The sequence below is a fragment of the Equus quagga genome, chromosome 17 (genome assembly GCF_021613505.1).
Source record: "Equus quagga isolate Etosha38 chromosome 17, UCLA_HA_Equagga_1.0, whole genome shotgun sequence".
NCBI classification, from domain to species: domain Eukaryota; kingdom Metazoa; phylum Chordata; class Mammalia; order Perissodactyla; family Equidae; genus Equus; species Equus quagga.
The window spans coordinates 18,338,500-18,366,200 of record NC_060283.1 but is presented as its reverse complement, the minus strand read 5'-3'; the positions used below and the strand labels follow the sequence as shown (position 1 = coordinate 18,366,200).

At 34.2% G+C, this 27,701-nt stretch overlaps 1 protein-coding gene and 2 pseudogenes across 1 annotated transcript; 2 read left to right on the top strand and 1 right to left on the bottom strand.

The window, feature by feature from the left end:
- Nucleotides 1-3,649: 3,649 nt before the first annotated feature.
- Nucleotides 3,650-4,430, bottom strand: LOC124228621 (olfactory receptor 1052-like; annotated as a pseudogene).
- A 6,690-nt stretch (nt 4,431-11,120) lies between these two features.
- On the top strand, nt 11,121-12,036 carry LOC124229174 (olfactory receptor 8K5-like; annotated as a pseudogene).
- Nucleotides 12,037-16,556: 4,520 nt separating this feature from the next.
- On the top strand, nt 16,557-17,510 carry LOC124229255 (olfactory receptor 8K1). The gene has a single exon (XM_046644390.1). It carries the CDS (start codon nt 16,560-16,562, stop codon nt 17,508-17,510), a length of 951 nt encoding a protein of 316 aa, XP_046500346.1. The 5' UTR covers nt 16,557-16,559.
- The last annotated feature ends 10,191 nt before the right edge of the window (nt 17,511-27,701 follow it).

Below are 27,701 nucleotides of genomic sequence, written 5' to 3'. Positions count from 1 at the left end.
AATCCAAACTAAAAAGTATGCTAATTTGTTACAGAGAAACTAAAGGGCTACTTTTCTGTGAAAAGGACTGAACTAATAATAGAAAAACTTCCAAGGGAAACTAGAGGTCAAGATGATATCAATGAAAAATTTTACTAACATTTAATAGAAAAATCTCCACACTTTTTCCTCTAATAAGTAGGAGAAGAGAGACTTCCCAACTAATATTTTGAAGTCAATATTATCCAGACACCAAAACCATGGAGAGATAGGACAAGAAAATGATATTGCAGATCACTATCCCTCATTATCATAGACTTAAACATCTTCAATAAAATATTAGCAAATTTAATCCTATGTATATATATGAATGCTAGCTTAGTTCAACATTCAAATATCAATAATTCAATTTATTATATCAACAGAATAAAGAAGAAAAATATATGAATTTCTCAATTGATGCAGAAAAATCATGTATTAAAATTCAGTATCTATTTATAGCATAAAATAAAATTAAACTCTCAGTAATCTGGACACAGAAAGGAACTTCCTCAAAAAATGATAAAGGACATGTACTATAAAACTTACAGTTTTATTGTGGATAAATGAAAGGATGAATGTTTTCCCATTAAAATTGGAAAAAGGCAAACCTGTTTTCTCTTACTATAATTATTATAGACCATAGTGAAGATCCCAGCCTGTGCAATAAGACAAGGGAAATAAATAAAAAGACATAAAGATTTGAAACAATAAATAAAATTGTTTGCATTTGTAGATGACATTATTGTTTATGTAGAAAATGAATCTGCAAAAGTTATTAGAACTAATAATTAACTATAGCAAAGTCACAGTTTAGAAGGCCAACATACAGAAGTCCAGTGTATCTCTGTATACAAGCAATAAATTATTGAAAGTTTAACTAAATATATAATTTATTACAATAAAACCAAAAACAAGAAATATCTATAAATCTAACAAAATATGTGAAAGGCTAACCTGTTGAACATGGCAAACACTGATGAAATAAATCAAAGCTGTGTAAATGAAGAATTACATTTTGCTCATGGATTGAAAGACATGATATTCTTTAGATGTGAAACATCTAGTACCTGAATGGGAGAAAACCATAAGTTGATTCTAAAATGTAAATGGAAGGGTAAAGAAATTAGAACAGGCCAAAGAATTTGAAAAAAAAATAAAAACAATGTTGGAGGCCTCACATACTACCTTTTATTTTTCTTTCTGTATATGTAGAACACACTTAGAGTAAGGCATAATGGGAGCTAATCATTCAAAACATAAGAAAAAAGAGCAAAGTTAAGTAGACACAGAAATAGAAATATAAGCCAAGACTTCTAAAGAGATTGGGGAAATTGGTGTTTTGTTATCTGAGGCTTAATTTTTATATATAAGTTGCTAAAATTAACATCATGATGTAGGGCTATCAGAGCATAATGATATTTTATTGTCAGTGTCAACATCTCAAGTGATTTATTATGTATATTATGCATTATTAATAATATTATAATTATGATTGTCATTATTATTGTTAGAAATAATTATATGGCGTATGCTTGACCTGTCAACTATAACGTTGCAACAATAAAGTCATTTGAATATTTCTCCAACTGTCTCAAGGGCTTTAAGAATCTCAGTTTGCCTCTACTAATCTTGATAGCAATGGAGCTCAAAAATACAGAAAATGTATTTAACCAAATTTAATTTTGATGCAAATATATTTCCCTCAGATTTCTCTATGCTTATTAATGATAAAGGTTGACGTTATTAAAACAAGAAAACTAAAGAATCATAGATTGAATACTTAAAGAACTAAGTCAATAAGTAGGTTAAATTAGCTTACATAGTCCGATTTTAAGTGTTTTGAGTGGAATTTCTGTAAATGATAAGTTTCCGGAATATGAAATAACTTCTTGGCAATTTTTTGTTTTAAATCTTGTATGAAGAAGAAGAAGATGTTTAAAAGGAGAGATGGAATTGGTTTTGAATTTTAAGTACTCAAAAATTACTCTTGACATGTAACTAAAATTTAAAATCTGAACTTTAAATATTGAGACTTCTGTTATAATCTCAAAAGTAATCATAAGAGAAGCTACCCTCCCTTTTCAGAGATTAAGCCCTGGAAAAAAAAAAAAAAGGAACTCTAACCAAATAACATGTTTTTGGAAAAGCTGAAGTGGAAAGTTCTCATTGTATTTGCATGGGGGTCTACCACTAATAATCCTGCATGCAAATTCCAACATGTGTGGGGGCTTTCCACATTTTTTTCACAGTTGAAAGCTTTATGTAATTTGCAGCTAGAACATCACATACTGGTAGTCAGAAGTGAGTGCTTTTGGCATTGCTCAGATAGATCTTGGCAGCATAAGTAAGCAGTCTCTCACTCTTTTCCTTTTAGCCTCCACTGCTGTTCTCTTTATGCTGCAATCCAGGCAGCAGGGGATGGTCAGCCCAGTTCCGCTGAGGTTCATGCCAAGAAATTCTCTGACAACAGCTAGGAGTCCTACAATTCAACTCAGTTCTGACACTATCTGCATGTAGATAAGATCAGATTCCATAGGTTGAGGGCTCAGTCCCATGAGACTACCCAACTTCAGATGTTAATTTCAAGTCTAGGTTGTTTCCTGTGCTTCTGACCTACTGAGTATAAATCAGAAGTTTCCATGACCTCCCTCCATGGGTTCCATACATTTGCTAGAGTGGCTCACAGAACTCAGGAAACTAGTTACGGACTAGATTACTGGTTTATTACAAAGGATATCAAGTGATACAAAACAACAGCCAGATGAAGAGATGCATAGAACCACATAGGGAACAGAGAAACTTCTGTCCTCATTGAGTTTGGAGCCCAGCACAGCGGCAGGTTGAAGTGTTCCTGTTCAACAACATGGAATCTCTCTGAGCCCATTCCTTTTGGGTTTTTATGAAGACTTCATTACATAGGCAAGATTGATGAAACCATTGGCCGTTGATGATTCATTCAACCTCCAGCCCCTCTCCCCTCCCTGGAAATCAAGGTGTGGAACTGAAAACCTCAAATATCCATTCATGGTAACTAGCCTCCATCTTAGGTGCTTTGCAAAAGTCACCTCATTAACATAAGAAAAGACACCTGTGTGACTCTCACCACTTAGGAAATTCCAAAGATTTTAGGAGCTCTGTGCCAGAAACTGGATGGAAAATAAATATATATTTCTTATTATAAATTGTAATATTACAAACACCCTTTAGACCAGTTAAAATATGTCAATGAAGCCAAATTTCAGCTATACAATTATGTCTATGTTCTTGGAAACTTGAGAATCAATTGTTTTTTTCTTAGTAAGTATCCTATTTTTATATCCTTAAATGCAAGTATTACTATATGATTAATTTCTCCAAATAACAGAAAAAATATAAATGCAATACTGTATTTTGTATTGATTCAGAGATTCACAACCTGGAATATCTGAAGACATATGGAATAGTCTATTCTTTTTGTGATGCAGTTCTGTGAATTAAACAGTTTTCCCTTTCCAGTTGCATCCTCATATGACATATGAGTGTAGAGAATGAAAAGATCTGTACAATCCTTAGAAGCTGTAACATTCATGGAATTCTTGGAAGTAATAGCCAACTGGTAGAATGTGACAGGATGAACAGGGACTTGAAATTAGCAGGGGAAATGTTTCATTTCTACGGCCCTTCTCACAGCATCCTTTACCTCTTTGTTTCTCAGACTGTAAAGGAGAGGGTTTAACATGGGAATCACCAGCATATAGAACACAGAAACCACCTTCTGTTCTACAGAATACTGGGAACTTGGCTGAATATAATTACAACTTCAGGTACCATAGAATATGGTCACAGCAGTCAGATGAGAGGCACAGATGGAGAAGGCTTTCTGTCTGCCTGCTGCTGAGCGGATCCTCAGGAGACCAAAAGCAATGAATACATAGGAAATTATCACAATTGAGAAGGCTGCCATGTCAACGACTCTAGATAAGGTTAAGAGCAACAACTCATTCATGGAGGTAACTGAACATAACAGCTTTAGCAGTGGGAGAACATCACACAATGGCCACATAATTGTTGTATGCCATCACCAACAGCAAGAGGCCTTCTGTGGTGGTGAAAACCTGAAAAAATAAATGCTGAGCTATTTCAGGCAGAGAATGAGATGGTTTCCTTCACAATCAAGAAGTTGATGGGTATTTTCAGTTCAATGACAGATGAATAGCAGGCTCCTACAAGTAAAAGGTAGCCAAGGAAAAAAGACATGGGTGTGTGGAGCTTGGGAGTGATTTGGATGATAAAGATCATGCCCAGATTCCCCACCAAGGTAATGGCATAAATCACCAGAGGGACACAAAAAGCATAACATTCAGATCAGCACAGTCTGTCAATCCCAAGAGAATAAACTCAGTAACAGCTGTAAAATTCTCTTCAGCCATCTGTTAGTTCCTTATCTTGAAATCTGAGGTGAAAAATATAAGGGGCTTAGAATGAACACAGAATAATTTGATATTTATTAAAAACAAGCAAACATTTATAGACTTGAGAAATACATTATTTTGCTAAACCTAAGTCCCCTCACTTTTAATAGTAGGAGATTAACTAAATTATCTCTTATTTTTTTAGTGCTATTTATGACTCTATCCTATAAGGAAATACGTGAAAAAGCATTTTGGCTCTCTAAAATTTTAGTCTGTCTCTAAAATACCTACCTCTATAGGAAGGTGATACCAGCATGAGGGGCAATGATGGCAAATAAAATGAATTTGAGAAACCATATTTAAGCCTTTTTTTGAACACTTCATTTTGAATATAAAAGAATTAATTACAAGAAGATCTAAAATCAGGTGCACTATTAACTATGTAGTCAATCCACAAAAGCACTATGACGTAATGAAAGAATTGGCAAAAATTATGAGGCAGTGGGCCTGACCTCCAAAGATGATGCCATGATACTCTTTACAGTGCATAAATCTTTGGCCTCTTCCAACATCCCCTTGTCAGCAATGTGGAAGGAGATTCTCAGTGCAATCACCCAGTGCTGAGACTCAGAGCACAGAAAAATATGTCTTGCTTACACGAAGCAGTTAGAAGAGTTCATCTGAGGCTGTGAATAAATAAATTATATATTTATTTTTTGCTCATAATTTGTTGTTATATAAATGCCTATACAAATAATGCATATTTAGTGCATTTAATTATTTACTGTATACGAGTATATATAAATATATGTTTACATACACTCACATGCACATATATAGAAAAGATAAAATTTAAAATGTGGCTAATCACAATCACCTATTGCTCTAGAATACTTTTTCACATCCTGCATAGAAAGATAAATACATGTGATCATTATGATTTTCTGCTCATCTTTCTGACTCATTCTTTTAGAATACCAATTGAACAACATTTTCTCAAGGAAGAATCACCTATTGTAAATAGTTTTCATTACAAGCGTAATGAAGGAAATAGAATTTATATATGAGATTTAAAAATTCAATTATATCACTTAGAGAAGAATCCTGCCAGAAATCTGGTTTAGACTCAAAGCTTACACTCGTCAAACTAATGAATGATATACTCTTGGGATTATATTATACACAAGACATAACAGTGCTGTCAAAAATGATTGAATACTCATTTTTTACAGATTGAAGAATAAATATACTTCCAAAGACACTTATATCAGAATATCTAGAAACCTATTCTAAAAAATTGGTAACCTTCATGGAGAAAAATGAGAGAGATGTTAAAAATTAGACTGATAAGGAGAAATTGGTAGTATGCATTTTCTGGGGGCATTTGTTAACCTCCGTAACTGGAATCTTGGATTTTAATAACTTTGCTTTGGAAATGACTGAAAAATCGGAGAACACACGTAACAAATGTTTTTAGATATTTGACAGCTGGTGGCACAGGACTGTGATCTGTGAGAGAAGGGACACATTTGCTGGTCCCTGATGTGTGGTGGTGGTGGGGCACATGGAGAGCACAAAAGGCCTATTGACTTGAAGACAAAAATTCAGATCAGGCAGGGCTGGGGTGCCTGGAATATGTGGAGCTGAATACTGGAATGGAAAGACTTAAGCAGACAAAGTGTTTAAGATATTGGCATGAAGTCTGTTTCAAACTTTGAATGATTCCTAACTGCACATATTAAGGTAATACTCCGTAAGACCAGATCAAGAACTACCAAGGAAAGAGAAACCACCAGAGAGCTCTAGGATGAAAACTACCAGTTCACAAATGGTTGAGATATGCTCACATTCTGCCAAACTTTAGTGAAGAAAGTCAGTGAATATGTAGGGAAATCAATGGAGACAATGGAAGAGAAAAGAAATCACCTCAGAGGAAAGATTTCATTAAACTCCACTCTAAAATAACTCAACATTAATTCTCAAAAAGAGTAAGCAGATTTGCAAGTAAATAAACTACCTACCAACGAAAACTCAGCACTATTCAAAGAAGAACTAAAAAATTCTGACTCAACTGCAGAATGTGAACAATGTCCAGCATCCAAAGAGATATTTATTTGCACCTGAAGAAGCAGGAAAATGTTATCCACAACCATGAGAAAAATAAATCATCAGTACTAGACCCAAGAATAACAGAGACAATGGAATTAGCAGACAAAGACTTTAAAACAGTTATAAATATTTGCAAGAATTTAAAGGCAAGCATAGATATTAAAAAGAGAAAAGGGGATTATAATAGAGAAACAAATTGAGTTATTAAAATTGAATATAATATTGGAAAGTAATAATTCATTGTTCATTTGTTAAAAAGTGATAAGACATCACAGAAAAAATATAACGATGGGCTCTCAGCTCAGGAAACACTACAGTTGAGACTCTCATAGTAACACAATAATTGTTATGGCTTCACCATATGAAAGGACAAGGCATAGATATCACTCATTTAAAGATGAGACATTAATATCAAATCTTCTAGTTATGAATCATGTGATTGGGGCAAATTACATTTTTTATCTGAGATTGCTGTGCTCTGAATATGGCAATAGCAATATCTATCTCACAAAGGTTAAATGATATGTTTTTAACCCATGTTCACTACTTATTTTTATTGGAACAATAAATCCAAATAAAAAGTTCTATGTGATGATGATAATGTCATATACAGTTTTGAAACTGTTTCCGTTTTACTGGGATAAAGCTGACGTCAAAATATTTTTCATCATTACTTTAATCACTGACTCTGTGTAAGTGAGTGAATACATTTACACCACATAGGTGTCCATGGAACTGTACAGATCATTTATGTTGTTTTGTTCCTTTTCTTGAATCGTCTCTTACATTTTCTCACTAGGGAATATGTAGGGTGTTCTGCATAATTAGCAATCACCGAAAGGCAATTTTTTAAAAATATCTCAGATGATTTGGGAACAATCATTGGAAGGACTTGTGTGCTACTTTCTCAGGGAAAGTCACAAAGAAAGGAGGAGAACCATAAATTCTCCCCACCCGAAGAATAAGTGAGAGAAATTTGGGAGACGAAAATCCAACTTTTCATTAAAAGTGAATGAATAAGAATGGTGGTTGATTTTGATTAGGCACCTGGGGGTTGGTAGTTTCCCATGATTCCTGGCTTCTTATGGTCCCTGGAAGCTGATTATTTACACCACAAAAATTCATTATCTCCTTTGTTAACTGGGTTCCCTGGAGTAGTATGGTATATTTAGGGCATTAAGTCCTATTAATTGACTAGATGTCATAGATCCATTTGATTTATGACAGATAATAGCACCATTTGGATATTGCAGCTGAAGAGAAAGTTAGAAATACCTAAAAAAATCACCAACCTCATCTATTAAATACTATTAAGGTTAGGCTTTTCAGATAAAATACAGGATGTCCATTTACATTTGCATTTCAGATAAACAACAAATAATTTTTAGTATAAGTCCTATGTAATCTTTAATAAATATTTCTATATAAATATACCCAGTGCAATATTTGAAAAGGAATATTTAAAAATGTGTATTACCCATGCAACATTTTCTAAACTGAAAATAATTTTAATATAAGGATATACATATATTTCCTAAGTTTATAATTCCCATGCATGAGCTTTTAGATATTTTAGTTGTTTGTTTTCCCTACTGGATTGTTTAATTCTCAGGTTTTTTTTTTTTTCAGAATGGATTTTGCAAACTGATTGTGTAGACTGACAAATAAATAGAATTTATTTTTTTCTGCTGAGGAAGATTCACCCTGAACTAACATCTGTTGCCAATCTTCCTCTATTTTTTGTATGTGGATTGCTGCCACAGCATGGCCACTGATGAGTGGTATAGTTCCATGCCCAGGAATTGAACTTGGGCCACCAAATTGGAGTGCACTGAACTTAACCACTAGGCCACTGGGGCTGGCCCTAGAATGATTTTTAAGAGCTATAGAGAAAGCCCTGAACCTCAACCAATTCCTTACTGATACCAGCATATCTAAAGATGGAAAACTCAGGCATCCCTTTGCATGCTTCTTATATTCTGAGTCCTCTAATGGTTAGTCCTAAATGGAACTATTTAAAATGTATTTGTCAAGATGTTCAAAACTGATAGGAGAGATCCTTTTCCAAATAAGAAGAATGGACAGGGTATTACTATATTTTTAAGATCCTCGTAGCAATTCTTTTCAATAAACACCTAGAAGTGGGATTGCTGGATCTTATGGGGAGTTGCTAGTTAACAAGTATAAAGTTTCAGTTATGTAAGATGCATAAGATCTAGAGATCTACTGTACAACAGAGTTAATGATGTTTTATGGTACACTTAAACATTTTTTAATAGTGTAGATCTCATGTTAAGTATTCTTAACACGATAAAATTAAGATAAAAAATAAGCTAAATAGGCAAGGTCGAGGAATCTAGATTATCTTCAGAGGGAGGTAGTAACTGACACTGAAAATGGAGATAAACTCAATAAATACTGGGATGATACTTAGCAAAGAATTGAAGACTTCAAAGTGGTGGGGTGGGTACTAGAATTCTGAATTCCGTTGATTAATTCAGTGTATCTTCCATTCCACAAAATACCTATGAAAGCAGGCCCTGAAACACTTGGTTCTTATTTGTGAAAAAGGAAGTGACCTGAAAGCAAAGTGGCACCCAACGGAGAAACAGCAGACAACTTCAACTAGAAAAAGAGAAGTGGCTCACGGATCTCAGGTAGTGGCTTCCTTCCTCATCCCCATTTCTTGGATCAGACTGGCTGAATCAACACCAAAAATTGGCAAATTCCTAGAATTCTACCAACTGTCACAGGGTATCACCTAATTCAACTACTCCAAACTGTAGGTTTGGACCTTGTAGTAGGCTTCCAGAAGTTTCTACTTGAAAGCAGTGCAGACTAAAGCTGAGTATTACATTACATTATAATAATTCTATCTTGATGTTAACTAACAGTATTTTCAACTCCAATTACTCCTTCAATTAAAAAATCATGCTCACAGAGTTCCAGATTTTCATTAAGGAGAAACTGAACGTGAGAGAAAAGGAATACGAGTGAATTAAGCGAAAGCATCTCCACTGTCTTCAATCAGAGCAGTTCCACTTTGTTTTTCTGACTTCTCGTGTAAATTTTATGAAATGAAGTGGGAAGGACTTATCTTTGAACTATTTGCCAGTCACAGTGTTATACGCTTTCTATATATACTCCATTGAACAATTTGAGAAATCAATTGGCAGTAATATAAGATGTCATAAATACTCAAATGAATATTTAAATGCTTTGTAGACTCTATCATATCTACAGTGGAGAAATTAATTAATGCATATAAATAAGCATTTAGAGGAACTAAAGAATATAAAATTAAATATTCAAAATTCCTGAATATTGATATAAACACTATATTTCAGCAGGAATGGATCCAGACCTTATGCATCTTGAAACTTATACTAATTTGATGGTTTTCTTTTAAATAAAAAGAAATAAAATTATACATGTAATTTAAGGCATAAATGTTTATTTAGAATGGAAAAAGAATTTTAAAAGTTCAGTTTTAATAGTCACAAACATCATAAAATCTATAAATATATATATATATTTTCCTGTAGAAGATTTGCCCTGAGCTAACATCTGTTGCCAATCTTCCTTTTTTTGCTTGAGGAAGATTTACCCTGAACTAACATTTGTGCCAGTCTTCCTCTCTTTTGTATGTGGGTTGCCACCACAGCATGGCTGCCAATGAATAGTGTGGGTCCATGCCCAGGAAGCATACCTGGGATACTGAAGAGGAGCATACCAAACTTAAGCACTAGGCCATGTGGTCAGCCCCCAAACGTTGTTTTTATTAAAGGAATTTCAGAAATCTCAGCATATTGGTTAGCAGGAGTGTACTTACAAGCCATTCCTATGCCTGAATAGACAGCATTCAATGATAAATATTATGGATTTTGAACCATATAAATACACCCACTAAACATCAAGTAAAATATTGTTAACTGATTCTCCCCCTTAGCTGGACCCTACAAATGACTGCAGATATGCCAACACACCCTGAAATTAATTGAAATGTAATGGAGTGGAGGTCAGAATGGAAAGAGAAAGTGGGCTCAATTGATTAAGGTTAAAATCCTTTACATTTGCAACTTTTACAAAGATATATCCCTTTGTAAGTTCATTGCTAAGGCCCCACCCAGGGCCTTGAGAGTATAATTGAGGAAGATTAAATCTTAAACTTTATTAGCTTTATATTATCTCTGTCTCTCTCTTTAAGAATATTAAAATTCCACAAGAATTCTCAGAGAAAAATAGATATATACTAAATAAAATGTGTGATGCCAATGGTTAGACAAAATTAAGTCTAATCTTCTATATTAATACTTATATAGCTTTTTTAAATCAATGGATATGTTCCAAACATTTCTGACTCTTCTTGAAGTTTAATCTGTCATAAAACTACGTGTGTTTCATCTAGATTCCTCCTCTTGGAAAGTAGAATATTCTATCATTTATTTTAGCTTTAAATCAGATAGGGGGATTAATTTTCTATGCCTTATTATGCAGAAAAATTTCCATTCTGTCTACGAATATAATTTGTTTAGATGACACTACACAAAAACTAACAGCAACCCCTCTGTTTCTTCCCAGAAGAGCTAACTGGACTAAATGGGCCAGCAGAATCTAACATTGCTGATGGAATTCATTCTGATGGGAGTCACAAGAGGGCCTGAGCTGCAAGTTCCCCTGTTTGGGATCTTCCTCATCATCTACACAGACACTGTGGTGGGAAATCTGGGTATGATCATTGTGACCCAGGTGGACTCATGCCTACATACAACTACGTATCTTTTTATCAAACACCTGGCTTTCATTGATCTTGATAGTAATACTGTAATTTGTCCCAAGATGCTGGTAAATGTTGTCATGGAGCAAAATACCATTTCCTATTATGAATGTGACATACAGTTGGCTTTCTTCCTTATGTTTATTATCAGTGAATTTTTCATCTTCTCAGCCGTGGCCTATAACCATTATTTGGCCATGGTAACCATTTTCTCTAGAATGCCATCATGTCCCAGAGACTTTGTCATGTGCTGGTAAGCATTCCATACCTACGTAGTACATTTCAGGCTCTAATGTTCACTATTAAGATTTTTACATTGACCTTCTGCGGCTCTGATGTCATCAGTCATTTCTACTGTAATTGTGTTCCCCTGAGTGAGAAATAAAATTGTTGAGCACACAATTTTCATCATTGAATTAGATCGTGTCCCTTCTGGTAGTCCTAGTGTCCTACATACTCATTCTGATAGCCATATCTTGAATGCATTCTGCAGAGGGCAGGAAAAAAGCTTTCTCCACATGTGGTTGTCATCTGATGGTGGTGTTGTATTCTATGGGTCTTTATTGTTTATGTACATGCACCGCAAATCCACTCATTCCTGATACTGATAAAATGGCTTCTGTATTTTACAATTCAGTGATCCCCATGCTTAACCCTTTGATCTACAGCTTAAGGAACAAAGAGGTAAAAAATGCCTTCTACAAGGTCTTTAAGAATCGCTACAAACTTTGTATATAATATTCAATATAGAATGTTGTTCTAATACACCATGATAAAAATAAATGTCATTTTATAATATTTCTCTCAGATATAATTACATTCTTCTTTGGCTCCAGAGCAAAGCTAATTATAATGTACAGACACACTTTTTCTCTTATGCTCAGCCAAATAACCGTGTTTTAGATCTCAATTAACTGTCACTCTCTCTCCAACATTCTTTGATTTTGATTCAGTTTACTTTAGTGATCCCACAGAACCTCACATTTTTCCCAGTGGAAACTCTACATTGGTAAACCACATGTTCGTTTCTGTCAGTTTTTTTTAAGGCACTTATCGTCTCAATCTCCTTTCTATTGAATTTTCTGAACCTAAAACCACAATATAAACAAGGTGAGTTTCTTGCAGACAGCATATAGTTGGATCATGATTTTTTAGATCCATTCTACCAATCTTTGTCTTTGGAGAATTTAATCCATTTGCATTGAAATTAATTACAATACAAAATCTTCTTGAGTTTGTGTCTGAACCCTAACTTGGGCATATCTACAGTGAAAGTCCACAAGGCTGTTAAAAGACTGATTATGGAATTGTCAGCTTAACATTTCAAGAGGGTGTATGGCGCAGGAAGACACCATAGTTCCAAAAAGCCATAGAGTAGAGAGCCCTTGTTTAACACTTGGGCATCCAGTAAAGATCTTAGAGGTAAAAGCTATTTTAGGTCCCTATTCATATAGTTGTAAACAAGTCTCAGAAAGAGCCACTGATCCTTGTTTAAAACATGTAACATTCTTTTAGGAAGACAGAAAAAAAACACTTATTAAGATAAAATTTATGATATTCAACATCCAACCACAAATACTAAACTTGTGAAAGCAAGAACATGTGATGCTACCCAGGAGGTAATTAAAATAGATCCTGAAATGACAGTGATGATAGAATTTTCAGTCAAGGACTTTAAAACAGATTATAAACATGTTCAATATACTGAACGATTTAACAAAGCACTAACATTTTGAGGAGACAATTGAAAGATTAAAAAATAGCCAAATGGTACTTGTAGAGATTAAAATACGATATTAGATATGAACAAGTATTTATTGAATGAAAGTAACAGCAGATTATACACTGATAAAGAAATTTCAACTACACTTAAACATATCAAAGTAACGATAACTCAAAATGAAGTCAGAGAGAAAACAAAATATTAATCAAAAACAATGAAAATAGTTTCAGTGATCTATAGAACAATCACAAGTTATATATTGTACATTTAAATGTACATCCAAGTGGCGAGAAGACACTGTACAGGGCAGAAAAAACATTGGAAGAAATATTACCCAGAATTTTTGCCAAATTTATTAAAACGAAACAAACTATAATTCCAAAGATATAAGAAGTTAAAACAATTCTTAGCAGAATAAGTAGAAAGGAAATTATGCCAAAGCACACACATTGCAATCAAATTTTTGAAAACCAGTGACAAAAGGAAATCCTTAAAAGCACAGATCAAAAATAGTTTATGAACAGATGAATGAAAGATTTACCACTGATTTATTGGCAGAAATAATGCAAGTCATAAGCCATTGTCTTTTGTCAACTTATAATTATTTGTCCAGCAAAAGCATCCTTGGTTAGTGGAGGTTGTATTATCAAATATTGCATAATCTTTTTCTAGGAAGACATTTTTCACTTTCTCACATATTGTGTGTGTGTATGTGCATATAATGTACCTAATATGTGCACAATATTGTGTAACTGAGATGTCCGCTAAGACATATTTATGATTTCCAGTGTTTATTAATGTTATATAACTTATTTATTCAGTTATATTGAGGCATGAAAAACTTTTGACTTTTCCTAATGGGACATTATGAGGAGAATTAGATAAGCAAAGCATTCTTCTCAGGTAATTATGTGCAATTTGTTTTTCCTTGAATCAGATTAGAGCTTCCATAAATGAGTCTCAAAGGGGTAGAAAAAAACTTAAATCCATTCTGCAAGAACTGATGAGGATTAAAACAATAGCAAACCAAAGCAGATTTTCTATTAATGTAGGTAGGAAACACTGGTCTTCAAAAATTTCTCAGGGCATACAGCTTAAACTGGATCATCACCAAAGATCTTGAAGGGAATTACGTTCTGTGAAACAGGTTCTTCCTTTACAATATACTTTTCTGTCATCAGTAGGATTAATGTGTAGGAAAGACCTGTTAGAGAGTCCGTGATACTCTGTGTGTGCATTGACTAACTTAGTTTTCAAATAAATGTATTACTTTGGTCATTTATTTTAGCAAGGATTATTGTTTATCCTTATTTACCTGGTGAACCTCCTCTCCCACTTTCTGTTTCCTTTCTACTCACGGTGACCTTAACAGAGAGGTAGCATACCATTGTGTTTATGAGGATATATTCTGATGACAAATGACTTTGAGTCTTGATTCCACCATTTATTATCTGAGTGACATTGATTAAGTTATTTAACACGTTGTGTATCAGTTTCCTTGACTGTCAAATGGAGATGGTAATACTATCTACTTCCCAGAGTTATTGCATGGATCATTTGAGTTAATATATATAAAGTGCTCAGAAAAGTGCCTGCTACATAATGAGTTCTCTATCATAGCTTGATATTCATTTGTATTCGTTCTGTTTGACTGCTACATTAATCTCCATTAAGAGGTCATAAATAATCAGAATGACCAAGTCCTTTTATGCAGAAGGGTGATGTATGATTGGAAGGTCATTAGAAGTGATTCAATAGGCAGAAATGACAGATGTGGCAAATGCAGACAATATATTAATAACAAAATTCTAAAGTTAACATATCATAGCATTAGATTTTTATTGGGTAAACAAACTAAACTTATAGTAAGAAATATTGAAATACATATTTAGTGGTCAGAGCATTCCTAATCACCATGTTATTCATCACTCCACCAACAGTTTAGAAAGTGTTTTCCTGTATGTCTTTGTGGGGGACTGGCATTGGCCACTCCAAGATATGTCTCTTTGGCATGATGATTATTTGGGGCTGGTTACTTTGCAGACAGGAAAGCAACTGAAAAGTGGAATTTACTTACCCTTTGTAAGAGACATTTACATTGTAAAGGAAATCTCCATCTGTAAAGTTGTCTCCCTCTCTGTACCAGGAAGAAGGGGGATGACCTTATCTCTAGAAACTCTTAATCAATGGGGAAGGCAAGGACTTAAATCTGCATTTGTTTATTGTGCTTGTCTGGTAACCTCCTGTAACTGACTCCCCCTGCCCCCAACATCCTCCTTTGTCTTTAGCTGGATATGATATTTAAGGTGGTGGCTTCAGCCATTTTGACGAGTTGCTCAGCTTGTCTGAGCCTCTCCCATGTATACATGTTATAAAGCTTTGTTTAATTTTCTCCTGCTATTCTGTCTCATGTGAATTTAATTTGTTCTCCAGCCAGAAGAACCCAGAGAGGGTAGAGGAAATGTCTTCCTCCCCTACATCTTGCTGTTTATAAACATATATGAAGATTGTCAATAATTTAAAGTTTATGGTTTAGTTACAGATGTTTGTTTTCCAAATTACTTGACAAATTTAAAAAGCTGTAATATAAAAGGTAGGTCTTTCAACACACCTAAAATTATTTTGGGTCAAAAGAAGTAGGTCATACTAGCTGTATCAAAACAACCACTTCAAAATATCTTGCCCCTTCTAAAACATACTTTACCAAAGTTTAAATGAATGTGTGGTTTGTGTCAGGCTTAGCCTATGGAAAGTGATAACTATCAGCTGGGAATGCCTGGTAGCACTCACTTGGGCCTGTACTAGTCGTGGAAAGCCCTCATAGAGATTTTCCCCAACCAGACCCAATGTTGTGGCTAGACATTGTGTGGTAGACAATGTTGTGGCCCTCCTGGTTTTTATTATGATTGTAAGACACACCTCAGCAACAATGATCAGGGAACTATGAACAAAGATATATTACTCAGGTCATGGAGGGTACACAGCATGACTGGGGCCACACAGTGATGGCACAGGTAGAGAGAGAGAGTGTGGCCCTGGGGTTCTACCTTTATTGGGATTGAGGGTGGGGGCCTAGGATTTTGTAATGTGTTTAATCTTTATTGGTGAATTTAAAACATAAAAGCAGGAATTAATGCATGGGAATGGAAGAGCCAGACCATTCAAGCAGTCAGTTATCTAGGTCTCCCAGGGCTTGCTAAAAGGGGAAGTTCATGGGTGGAGCAGCCCAGCTTGTTATCTAATTGTGTAGCTGGCAATAGTTTGTTAGAGATGAGTAGCTTTGAAATGGATACCATGGCAATCAAAAGTTTAATAGCAGGAGCTTATAATACAAAAAGCTAATTGTTTGGCACTTACACTACAATGTGAGTGTAGGTATGTGTAGTTTTAACCTGATGGGAAGAGGAGTCTCTATTTATAATTTGAAACAAAATGTCTTTGTATCTCATACATCAGGTTTTAAATTCTCTAGAAGATAGCATCTCAAATATAATAAGTATTGATTTTATCCCTTACACAGGTTACCAAGGTGAACTATATGGAGAAACAGAATCATACTGCAGTGACCAAGGTGACTGAATTTATTCTCATGGGGATCACTGACAACCCTGGGCTGCAGGCACCTCTCCTTGGAGTCTTCCTCATCATATACTTAGTCACAGTGGTGGGTAATCTGGGCATGATTTTCTTGACCCATTTGGACTCCAAGCTACATACTCCCATGTACTTCTTCCTTAGACATTTGTCAATTACTGATCTTGGTTACTCCACTGTGATTAGCCCAAAAATGATGGCAAACTTTGTGGTGAACAAAAATACAATTTCCTACAATTGGTGTGCTGCTCAGCTGGCGTTCTTTGAGATTTTCATCATCACTGAACTGTTTATTCTGTCAGCAATGGCCTATGATCGCTATGTAGCAATCTGCAAACCTCTACTCTATGTGGTCATCATGGCAGAGAAAGTGTGTTGGGGGCTTGTAATAACTCCTTATCTCTACAGTATATTTGAGTCACTATTTCTCACAATTAAGTTATTTAACTTGTCTTTCTGTGGATCTAACATCATCAATTACTTTTACTGTGACTGCCTCCCTCTGACATCCATGCTCTGTTCTGACACACATGAATTAGAATTGATCATTTTGATCTTTTCAGGCTGTAATTTGCTTTCTTCCCTCTTGATTGTTCTTGTGTCTTACATGTTTATCCTTGTGGCCATTCTCAGAATGAACTCAACTGAAGGGAGGTACAAAGCCTTCTCAACCTGTAGCTCCCATCTGACAGTTGTGGTTGTATTCTACGGAACATTATTGTTTATTTACCTGCAACCCAAATCCAGCCATGCTTTTGATAATGATAAAATGGCCTCTGTGTTTTACACCCTAGTGATCCCTATGCTGAATCCATTGATTTACAGCCTAAGAAACAAAGAAGTAAAAGATGCCCTGAAGAGAACTTTAACTAATCGATGCAAAATTCCCAATTAATTTAATCTTAATGTTTAGTTGCAAAGGTGGGGCCAGAAATCTTTGTTTAATCCCTCTGTTGCACCAATTATAGCATCAAAAAGTAGAAATATTTTACCAGATTAAGTTTTCCTCTTTTTTTCTGGACAAAACACTTCCTCATATCTCCGTGTACTCTTTCCACTTCAATAAAATAAATAAATATTGCAGCCAGATAACATAAGTTCGAAGTGATTTTCAAGGTCATATTGGAAGCTAAATTAATTAGAAACAAGGAATATCATACTAAGTCTTGGGTGGAACTTAGACTTGTTGAGACTAAAAATTTTAAATACTTGAAATAGAGCAAATTAGCCAGACAATTAGTAATATATATTTTAGAGCAGTTACTGTATTAAAGAGAAATATGATTGAACCATAAACACTATGTTGGCTACAGAGGAGACAAAATAAGTAAATTTGTGATTATAACACGACATGGAAAAACTGACTCAAGAATCTAGGCTAAATAGGAAAAAGAGCATGCCACCTCAGAATGAGATTTTCAATCAGATCAAGTTAATATTTTATATCTCAAGGATAGAGTGGGCATTTGGGGAATTCTTTTATTAGGAACCATGATAAAAATATTGGCTAACTCTGGCTCCCCCTTGACAGATACTCACAATATAGCTAACTTCAGTTGATGATACCCTCTTGATAAATAAGTTGACTTTGGATTGGAAAACTCAAATGAATTATCTGATCATATACTGGAATGACATCATATTTTGAAAATTTTCAGCAGTGATGAAGATTAAAAATGAATGATACACTCAAGGTTTAACTGCAATTTTTCCATGTCTATTTAACTACTTCATGAGCTTTTAGACACAGTGACAATATTTTGCATGGATTCTGTGCTAACACAATGCTTCATTCATGTTGTGTACTCATTCAGAAAAAGAACACATTCCTTACATCTTAGTATTCTCCTCATTTGGATACATATTTTTTTGATTTTTAAAAATATATACACTACCCCAATCATGCTTGTTTCAATCTACCCTAGTATTCAAAGTGAAAATTGTGGGGAATTAAATCAGAAAATGAACCAGAGTCTCTTTATCCCAAATCTATGAACTTTTTTCCCCTTTCTTTAATGTACTGGATTTTACTTTATTAAAGACAATTCATCATAAGTATTCTCATCACAAAAAGAAAAAAGTAACTATATGTTGTGATGTTGTATTAATTAGCTTGATGTTGCTAATCGTTTCAAAATATATCCATATATTAAAAGATCATGTTGTACACCTTAAAAATATACAATTTTTATTTATCACTTGTAACCTAAACAAAGATGGAAAAAAATTTTAAATCAAAAAATAAAATAAAACATAAATTGAACACAGGGAAAGAAATACAAATTACAGTGTCTAAACATATCAATTTGTTTACCACATTACTATTTTTTCCCAGATTCTATTGTTTCTATTATTATTCACAAACCAAAAGTAAAGTTAAATAATATTAACATCATTTTCCAATATCATCCATATAGAAAGAACTTTAAAAAAATCATAATGCATCATCTTCCTGGCAACTTACTTTGTTATGTGAGAATTCACCATCAAATCTTTCTTAGCCAATAAATATTAAACATTATTTTTAATATCAGCATAAATGTCATTTTTAATATACAGTGGAGCATAGATCAATCACTTCAAATTTGGCAATTCTATGGTTGATGATCATTTGATCTCTTGCAGCCCTTTATTTCTTTTGCCACTGTACAAAATGCTGTAATAAATAGCCTCGTGCTTATAACATTGTATACTATTGCTTTTTATTTCTAAAATAAATGTGTGAGACTTCTTCCACATACTAATGATGTACTGCTGGATCAGTGTTTTACAAACATCTATAATAGTTTGAAATAAAAAAGGAAAACATTGAGAAAAAGTTCTATGCATTGTGATTTTTTTGCCAATTGATATTTTACTTTTTTTTATTTTCAGAGAAAGAATACTAACATTTACTGACATATCGTTTTCACTGTGTGATGATAAAATCACAAAATCTTGATAATAGGTGGGCAGCATCACCCATTTGATAGCATAGAAACCACAGGATGGGTTCCAAAACATTACCTTGTTTTCTATAGAAAGCATATAGTATTCTCAACTTCACTGGATAGTGCCATTGTCCTTTATTGCCACAAAGTATATTTTCTCTTCATCATTATATTGATGAAGAGTTTAGAAATAATGCTGTCAACTTAGGGGAAAATCCTTTAGTATTTGTACACTCTCAAATTCTTCCCAGAGTTAAAAACTTTAGTTCTCTTTTGATTACTTATTTTCACTCCATATCTAATTAGTAGCTTGATATACCAAAAGCTTTTAGGTAGGAAATTGGAATATATCTGTATTAATTCTTAAATGGCAATACTTACAAAGCCCTAATGACTCAATTGCGTAAATTCAACCTCTGATTATTTATAAAAATCCTCAATGTGTATTTCCTACATGGACTCTGCAATGATTTCTTCCAAACATATCCCATGATTTCCTTATGAAGGAAGAAAGATACACTCTTTCTTGAAGGGATTTTCTCAAATACTTCAAAGTTTCCACATGGAACAGGAAGCCTTCTGGCTTTAAGATAATGGAGAGAGAGACCTCAAAAAAGAATTATCTCTTTGGATATTTTATCCTAAGGCTACAAGTTATTCATCCCTTAATTTAACACCATAGTGTTGAGACTAAATTACAGCTATTAACAAGACAATTTTAAGTTAGGGATCAAATTTTAATATTCAAATGATCTAATAACAGCAACCAAATATGATTGTTCTCAGAGTCAAGAGGTCTGGACCTAAGCATATTTTGTAATTATTGGGGCCCAGGGCAGGCCACCTTAAAATATCCCACAATGGCATATTGATTATTTTGAATTAAAGTTACTTGAGAAACAGTAAATTAAAAATAAAAAAGGCATTTTGCCCATCCTCTCTCTCTTCCTCCTGAAAGCAAGAAATAAATTCCCTATGTGAAAGATGCTTTCTCTACATTTTTTATCACCAAAGTGGGAAAATCAGGTCTGAGAAGCCTATAATGAAAATTGTTACTTCTTTATTAATTTACTAGCCCAAATCCAAAGTCTGCTTACTAATTCCTTACTAATTAAGCCCTTAAACCTAAGTTTCTTTGTCCTGTCATGTCCTCACAAATTTATTGTTACTTTGCGTAAAAAAAAAAATAAGCTGTCTGCTTTGTTCACTTTCTGAGCATCATTTTTTTATGTCTCAGGCACACATTTTAAATTATTTTTTTCCTGTTGATCTGGCATTGTGTCAATTTTATTATTAGTCTAGCCATAAGAACTCAAGAGGGGTAGAGGGGGAAAATTTCCCCTTCCCAACACAAACAAGGTCGCCCACATCTGGCTTTATGTCTACTTCTCTACAGTAAAGAAAAGACCTGGAAGAGCTAAGGCATCTTGAAAAAGAACAAAGAGATTTATAACACTGATTTCAAGACTAACTATAAATCTCTAGTAATCAAGATAGAGCAATATTTTATAAAGATAGTAAATAGATCAGTGGAAAAGAATAAATAGTCTAAAATTGTGCACATATATATGTTCAACTGATTATCAGCTAAGAAGCCAAAGTAATCGATGGGATCCAAGATATATATAAATTTTCTCTACAAATCAATGATGAAAAGACAACGAGAAAAGATCTGAAAAGACATTTCACAGAAGAAAATATGAATAGTCAATACACACATCCAAAAAAGCCTAATGTCTTTAGTCACCAGGAAAATGAAATTACAATAACAATGAGATTTTACTTCAATCAACTAGTCTTGGTAAAATTAAAAATACTAGATTAACAAGTACAAAGTACCGTCTCAGCTCCTACGTTCAGCTTCTGAAATTATCATACATTGTTAATTGGAATTCACAATGGTACTTTATTTTGGAACACAGTTTGGCAGTTTTAAGTAAAGTTAAACACATTACTACCATACATCCCAGGAATTCCCCTGTACAGAGACCCAGCAATGACCATATGAAGACACAGCAAGAAGGTAGTCATCTGCAAGCCAAGGAGAGGCCTCAGAAGAATTTCAATCTGCCAACCCTTGATCTTGGCCTTCTAAGCTCCAGAGTTGAGAAAATGTATTTCTGTTGTTTAAGCTACCTAGTCTGGGATATATTGTTATGGCAGCATTAGCAAATTAATACATCCTTCATCTTTATTTCTGTATCCAGCTCCCTTTACCACCATCAGGTAACCATCCCAATGTATTTAATGTGAATCTGTTTATGCTCTTGTGTTCTTACAAAAAATACATTACTCTTCTATGTGCAAGCATTTATACTTTATATAAATGTCATTTTTCCTGATATCTCAACTTCAAGCTTTAAATTTAAGGCCTATAGAGCAATATCTAATAAAGAAATAACTATTGCTGCAAAGAAAACTTAAGCTCCAAAGAAGAGAATTATCCCAGTGCAATTTGCTTTACACATATTTGTATTAGTCATAAGTTTGCTTTAGTGACACTTATACTAAAATTGGAATAATATATAATCCTAGTAGTCATGACATGCATAAGCTATATATATATATAATATTCAGTGTTTAAAAATACATTTATCTGACACGGAATTTATAAACATGTTCAAATATAACAGAAAGGCTTCATTTTTAAATATTCTGTTTGGCTCTTCTCTAGTAGTTATCTTCTAACTTTTTCACCTGAAATATAATCAAAATGAAAAGAATAAAATAATATTTTTATTGCCTAAAAATTGTGTTTTGGAGAACACATCTTCCTTTTAACATTTGCTGTACCCCATTCGTTCAAATAATAACTATGCTAATTATATTCTTTGAAGTAAAAGTGGAAAAAAAAGATACAGGTATGATAAAAATGCTATTTATAGATGAGTTTGTTCTAATTTCACTGCTAGACCATTGGTTTCTCACTCTTCAATACTGCATTTTTGAAATAATGAATTTCTGAATGCAAATGAGTTACTTTGAGAGACACACTTTAATCACTGTGCCCCTTACCTGTCATGGAGTTGAGCTCACTTCAATAACATTTGCCAAAATTGCAACAAAGACTCATGGGGTGTGTGGTTGAACTTCTAGAGAAAAACCTTGTTAAGGAACCAACCCCAGGCGGCATCTTCCCCAAGGATGTAAAAGCCAATTTGTAGATCCTTGAATCACCTGCACTTTAGACTTTTGGTCTCAAAGGTTTATACAGCCCCATCAATTCTCATTGCCACAGCAACATAGAAATTCCACCTAAGAGCTTGAAACACATTCTCCATTACAGGTGTGTAGAAAATACTTATGTTATTTTTGTATAATGGCCTTTTTAAAACATCTGAAACTATACCTTAACATGAGCCACTTCCCTTTCATTTTGGAAGGCACTGGGCATTATATATAACCAAATAATACAATGACTAAGATTGGTTTCCAAGATTTATAACTATTTTGGGGAACACAGTGTGCCCAATATGACACAGATTTTACATTTCCAAATTAGAACTGCCATCATTGTATTTTATGTATTTAAATTATATCACTACGTAAATATTGCATTTTTGCTCACTGAGGTTGTTCATATCATAGTTTTATTTGCACAATATTACCTAAAATGAAAACAGCATGTTTCGTATAATATCCTATGAAATAAACCTGGATACAAAACTACCCAATTTCAAATAATGCTCCTTTTTGAGAATTTAACTCTACATCACAAATTTTCTCAGGAAACTCTTGCATTAATTCTGAAAACATAAAGGCAAGTGCATATATAGAAGCATAATAAGTATCAATATAATAATTAAACGTTTAGATAAACCACGTATCTTATAGTAAAATAAACTGCCAACAGTTTAGTTGAGAAGATCTCAAAAGAAGGACATCTTCTTTTTTTTTCTTTTTAAATATTGGTACCTGGACTAACAACTGTTGCCAATCTTTTCGGGTTTTTTTTCTGCTTTATCTCCCCAACCCGCCCCTGTACACAGTTGTATATCTTAGTTGCAGGTCCTTCTAGTTGTGAGATGGGGCATGCCACCTCAATGTGGCCTGACAAGCGGTGCCATGTCCGCGCCCAGGATCCAAACCCAGGATCCAAACCCTGGGCCGCCGCAGCGGAGCTCGCGAACTCGGCCATGGAGCCAGCCCCAAAAGAAGGACTTCTCTTTGAGGGAATTTACTACATAAGCAGGAGCAAGATTTGAAGAAATGCAGACCCATAGATTCCCAGTTTGATGGAGCAGGACCTCTATAACATTCTCAAGGAGGAAATAAAACCTGGAAGAAAATGTTCATTTCCTGGGTTGCTCGTAGTTCCACAAACCTAAAATAAGATGTGTAAGACTAAATTTATTTTCTTTATATTCTGCCTTATCATTTTATAATAAAAACATTCTAAGTACAAACTACTTCCATAAGCTTTTTTTTTTTTTTTTGATGAGGAAGATTCGCTCCAAGCTAACATCCATTGCCAACCTTCCTCTTTTTTAGCTTGAGGAAGGTTAGCCCTGAGCTAACATCTGTACCCATCTTCCTCTGTTTTGTACGTGGGATGCCTCCACAGCATGGCTGACGAGTGGAGTAGGTCTGTGCCTGGGATCTGAACCCATGAAGCCGGGCCGCCAAAGTGGAGCGTGTGGAACTTTAACCACTTGGCCATGGTGCCAGCCTCCTCTATAAGCACTTTTTAATGCTATTATTATTAATGATTATCCATAAAACATTTGTGCTAATTTAAAGTCAACTCATTATCTTTTTACTCTCCCTTTACTCATTAGCATTCAGAAGAAAATTGTTAATAACTAGATTATGATCAAGAATGATATTTTTAATTCTCCATAATCAAGTTTGTTAGCCTCATTTGACACTATGTTCATTTCCAGCTTCTGATCGCAAGGGGCCACTACTACACATGGTGAGCAGACTTCTTTTAGACAACATGTCACTTCTCACAAATAAGTGGAGTAATCTCAGAGGAATTAATATGAGTAAGGATGTGGAGAGACAGGGATGAAAATATGTGTTGAATGTGTGCCTGATAGGGTTGTATGACTGGAAAGGTGCTATAGACCTGAATGTGGTATGCATAGGAAATGAAGCTAAAGCTTATTTCCACTATCGTAAAAAAGAAAATAGCTCTGATTACATATCTTAATTACTCCAAAAGCTTAAATGACTGTCATTTGCCTACCAGTTAATGTGAAAGAATCATGGCATGGAGATCAAAAAGGATACAATAGTTAATGACAGCGTTAGTGAAAGGAGGAAGTAGAAGATGAGGATGAGAAAGTACTTATGGAAACTGACATGTAATACCATATGGAGCTTTGAAAGAGAAAATTAGAAGATGGATATATGTTTGTGATTTAAAATGTTTGCTTGTTAAAATTTATCATCGCAACTTAAAGAATATTACCAGCAATACATTAGAATTCAGCAGAAATAGAGGAGCTGATGTAATTTAGAAGCATTTCTTTTGGGTGATGATTGATATGTTTGGCAACAGAGACAATGGAGAGATTGAAGTCTGCAGACGAAATATTAAAAATTATAGACACACTTGGGGCCAGCCCAGTTGTGTAGGGGTGAAGTTCACATGCTTTGCTTTGGTGGCCCTGGGTTTACGGGTTTGGATTCTGGGCATGGACCTACACACTGCTCATCAAGCCATGCTGTGGCAGCATCCCACATAGAAAAAATAGAGGATGATCAGCATAGATGTTAACTTGGGGCCAATCTTCCTCCAGCAACAAAGAGGAAAATTGGCAACAGATGTTACTTCTGGGCCAATCTTCCTCACACAAAAACAAATCGTAAACACAGAGAAGGCAAGATGAGAAAGAGGCATAGGAGGAGACACAGAAGTGATATCATGCAGCCTAGTGTTTGCGGACAAAAGGAAAGCTACAATCTCAAAACAGAGGGTTGTCCCTCAGTAGAAGAGAATGCAGTTTGATTGAGGAACATATTAGGAATTTTAGTTGCAAATTTTAAAAAAGATGTTGAAATAGATTAAAAATATATAGAATAGCATCTAGGTTGAGGTTTCTTAAGTTTGCAAGCGTAACCAATCCTATGCGCTCCAGACATGAATATTAGCTGGCCTAAATGATTATTTAAATATCTCATTAGCACTGAAAACTTAACATGTTCAATATATCACTTTGATCACTCCATTTTAAATCATACCCTCTAATATGCAAAAAAATTCATGACTATTGACCCATTTGCAAAAAAATCATTAGTCTTTCTTGATCTACCCTCATCTGTCATTCCCTCATAACTCTCTCATATAATTCATAATATGAATTATATTGAATACATAATCTTTTTTCTGCTCCCAACTGTTGAGTGTATCTTGTTCTCCTTATCACCAGCTTCTCCACTTTGGCCCAAATCAACATTATCTTACATGAGGAATCCTATAAGAACTGCTTGACTCACCTTTTTTTCACTTTCATTCATGATTTCAACCCCTTTAATCCTATAATTCATTATCATCATAACAGCAAGATAAATCTTTTTAAAGCTTAAAGCTGATCATGTTCACCCACCTTAAAACTTGTGAATGCCTTACAATTTACTTAAAATAAAATCCAAATATTTATTGTGACCTACATTATCTGATTCTAGTAATGCTGTGCTTCCTCATTATTATCCAGTGACACTGTACTCCATTAAATTTCCCCTCAAAACCAAACAAACCAAAAACCTTAACTTCTTTTCTACTGTGGAACAGCATTTTCAAGAAATACACTACAGCCTGGAAACTTGAAATTATCTTCCTATGATTCATTAAATAGCTGTTTCCATCCCATTTTTCAGGTTTCAGCTCACATATCACCCTCTCAGACAGGACTTCCCTTAACATGGCATGTGAAATAATTCTCCCAGGTTATCCTGATGCATTTTTTTGTTAAATTTTCTTATTTTGGTTACTACAATTTACAATCATCTGCTTATGTGTTTTGTTACCAGCTTCTTGGGTCTTCCTTATGACTAAAATAGAAGGTCCATGAGGTAAGGAATGAATAATTATCTGTAACCTGAGCATTGCCTGGCACAAGTGGGAAATCAACAAATACTTGGTAAATAAATAAATAGGAGGATGATTCAAAGAAAGTTAGTGAAAGAAAGATGTTTGGTGTTGGAAACAACCTGGTATCATATACTCGACAATGTTAAAAGCTATTTTAGTCTTATGTCTCTGAATCTTTTTGCACTGTTGCTTCATTCTTTTATCTCACTGCAGAATAGTTGTCTATTTTTATTTCTATTCTGTTCTTTTTTTAGGACAGATAATGTCAGTAACTCTGGGCTTTCACAATTTAGGCATTCATGATACATAATCTTTTTTAAAAAAGCTTTATACAAGTAAGAATGACATACAAAAAGCTGAACACATTTAATGTATACAACTCGATGAGTTTAGAGATAAGTGTGCCCCCTTGAAACCATCATCATAGTCTATACCATAAACATATCCCCATCTCCAAAAGTTTCCTTTTGACTCTTTATTTATTGTTATTATTTTGTGTGTATGTATATTTACATTTTTGTGAAAGGAGAGATCTTATGTTAAACACTGATATAGGCTTGACACTCTGCAACTGAACTACAAATCTTCAGATAAAAGACTATGACAGGACACTCTTTAGGCCAGGTGCCTCCCATTGGAACCGTCAATTGTGATTGGAAAGTGACTCAAATAGGCCTAGTTAGGAGCAGGTGACCATCCTAGAAAGAAAAATCTCTAGAAAAATATTTGATCATATTATAATAGCATGCTGATTCTTTGGCAAATATATGCAATGTAATTATCATAGAAACTCTATACAAATAAGGATGTTTAATATTATGGCAATAATGAAAAATATAAAAATGTGAAAAAATATCAGAAATGTCAACTGAAAATTAAGGGCAAGTATATTCCATAAATTTTTTAAATAATGTTTTAAAATTCTATAAATAAAAATACTGATTAAAACAAAAACATAGTGGAAATAATATGAGGAACTCCATCAACTTGTGGGGCAAGAAGGAAAAGAGTTATGAGAAGGAAGGAATTGGAAGTTGAATCCAGTAAAGCATAGTGTGATGGAATTGCAAAAATGATAATATTTTCACAAATTTTTTTTTTAAGCTGAAAAGAGAAT